The 2,240-nt window shown below is 41.7% G+C and overlaps 1 protein-coding gene across 1 annotated transcript in view; it reads right to left on the bottom strand.

Moving 5' to 3' along the window:
* Positions 1–208: 208 nt before the first annotated feature.
* Positions 209–2,240, bottom strand: part of HSD17B12 (hydroxysteroid (17-beta) dehydrogenase 12) — a 220,042-nt gene continuing 218,010 nt past the window's right edge. The window contains exons 10-11 of the mRNA XM_006865031.1: positions 902–1,051; positions 209–313 (exon numbers count right to left, since the gene is read on the bottom strand). Coding sequence (XP_006865093.1) covers positions 209–313; positions 902–1,051 — 255 coding nt within the window. The remainder of the gene's footprint in view (positions 314–901; positions 1,052–2,240) is intronic.

The following is a 2,240-nucleotide window of genomic DNA, read 5'->3' as shown; positions in this document are numbered from 1 at the left end:
TCCAGTTGAAATGAGAATTTATATCAATTGCAGAATAATTTTTAGTAGTATCTTAAACAAATGAATTTTTCTCCCAATTATTCAACATTTTGCCATGTTCGTAACAAGGAAAACGACAGCTGAAGAGTTAGGAGATGGCAGGGTGCCCTGCAGTACATGTGCAGAGGTGGGGGCAGCTGGCCAAGGTACTCCACGCAGTAATCAATGCTTAGTTCTTCTTGGTTTTCTTCAGATAGCGAGCCCGCGAAGACTTGTTTACATTCATGACCATATTAAAGTAAAGCCAAGAAGGCAGGGATGATATTAGCATGGCCTACGGAAAGAAAAGGATGAGATATGTAAGTGTTACCTACAATTTGGGCTAAACTGAAGCATATGATCGTATGCTTAATCATGTGCATCCCAGTGGATGTTGAGCTGGCTGCAACTCACGGTGACCCCGGGTGTGTCAGAGTAGAACTGTGGTCCACAGGGTTTTCCATGCTGATTTTTAGAAGTAGAGCATGCAGTCTTTCTTCCAAAGAGACCTCTGAGCAGACTTGAACCTCCAACATTCACAATTTGCACCCCCAGGGACTCCTGTTTTATTATAACAGGGATGCCTTATTAGTATGTCTAGACAATGTATCCCAAACCAAACCTACTGCCAGAGTCAATTCTGACCCTGTAGGACACACTAAAACTATTCCATAGGGTTTTCTGAGATGCTATGTATCTTTATGGGAACAGACTGCCTCATCTTTCTTCCCGGAGTGGCTGGTCGGTTTGAATCACCCACTGTGCTACCAGGGTGCCAGAGACAATGTCTATTTGCTGGTCTATCCCACACCCCTCTGTGACTCAAGGAGAAAGAGAACTCTAGACCAGAAAGCACTGCTTTGGGACGTCAAAATCTACACACCATTAGAGAATGGACCAGGTATCCGCTGGTGCGGGACTGCAAGCCGATTGTTTTCATTGCAGACTTCACAAATGTGTCTGAAGAGGGCTTGTCCAAAGTCGGCCTGCGGATTTTCGCCAGCTTTGTAGCTACAAAGTATGGCAAGACACTCTAGAAAGGAAAACCCCCGAAAAAAAACATGTCATTGATTGAAGAAGGCCACAAACTTAGAATTCAGTGATGCCGGATGGCACTTAGCAGTAGAAACATTCTGACGAAATCTTAAATTTCATCAGAATGTTGCAAGCAAGAATAAAACAGTGATCTAAAGCCAGCTTGAGAGAGCACCTGAGAACATAAAACCCACTGTAAGAAATCTGTCAGCAGTAACAGAATTTGAGACTAAGGAAGATATTAAAAATACGTAGAAGCACACCTTTTGACATTTTAAAAAGAAGGCATTCAAAAGAAATCCAGAAAGTAGAATGATTAAGGCTGGGCTACTCTTTCCACCCTGACTAAATTAAAAACGGTAACAGAATGGCCAAGGAGGGGACTTGTGGCCTTTTATCCTTCTGAATTTTCTCTGTAACTAATGGGGACTTGGAGTCCTGGTGTGGCGCTGTGGGATACATAAAGCACTGGACTGCAAGGTTGGTTTGACCCACAAGGTTGGTGGCTGAAATTCACCAGCTGCTCCTCAAAGGGTCGCTATGAGGGGCTTAAATTAGTTCTGTCAGCTTTGGTCCCTCCCTCTCACCAAGACTTCATTCTCTCAGTCTTGAAGTACCACTTTTCTATCTCTGAGTTTGATAAATTAAGAAGGCCTTTCTTTTTTAATTTTGATTGTTTTCATTGTTGGGGGGAGGGGAGGAATACAGCAAAACGATACAGGAAGAGTGTGGGAAAGTAAAAGACATCTTACAGGGCTGGTATGGGATGACAATTCCGAACACCACCTTTTAGAGGAACTTAACTAGTATTCAATTCTCCATTGCTGATGCTTTATACATTCGAGGGGTGTGATTAATCATAAAATATCAGGAACCCTTATCACAATGAGTCATTGTAGAAGGAAGAGGTTTCTTCTGTAGTTCTGTTAAGTTCTAACACGGGGAAGCAAAGCAAAACAAAACAGAGTAGCTCACAAAGTAGAACCACATCTGCATATACACTCATCTCAAATCCTGAAGAAACATACAAACAATTTCCTGAAGAAACATACAAACAATTTCCTATGTGCCAGGTTTCTAGGTTATTAAAAAAGGTTTCCATGTAGACATTAAAAATCTGCTAAAGGTAAAGCTTTGAGCAACTTGAGATAAGTATGTATGATAATTGTTGCTGTTGTTGTTGTTAT

This window comes from Chrysochloris asiatica, unplaced genomic scaffold, assembly GCF_000296735.1.
Source record: "Chrysochloris asiatica unplaced genomic scaffold, ChrAsi1.0 scaffold00075, whole genome shotgun sequence".
In the NCBI taxonomy this organism is placed as follows: Eukaryota; Metazoa; Chordata; class Mammalia; order Afrosoricida; family Chrysochloridae; genus Chrysochloris; species Chrysochloris asiatica.
The sequence above is the reverse complement of the archived record's forward strand: the minus strand, read 5'-3'. Positions and strand labels throughout refer to the sequence as shown.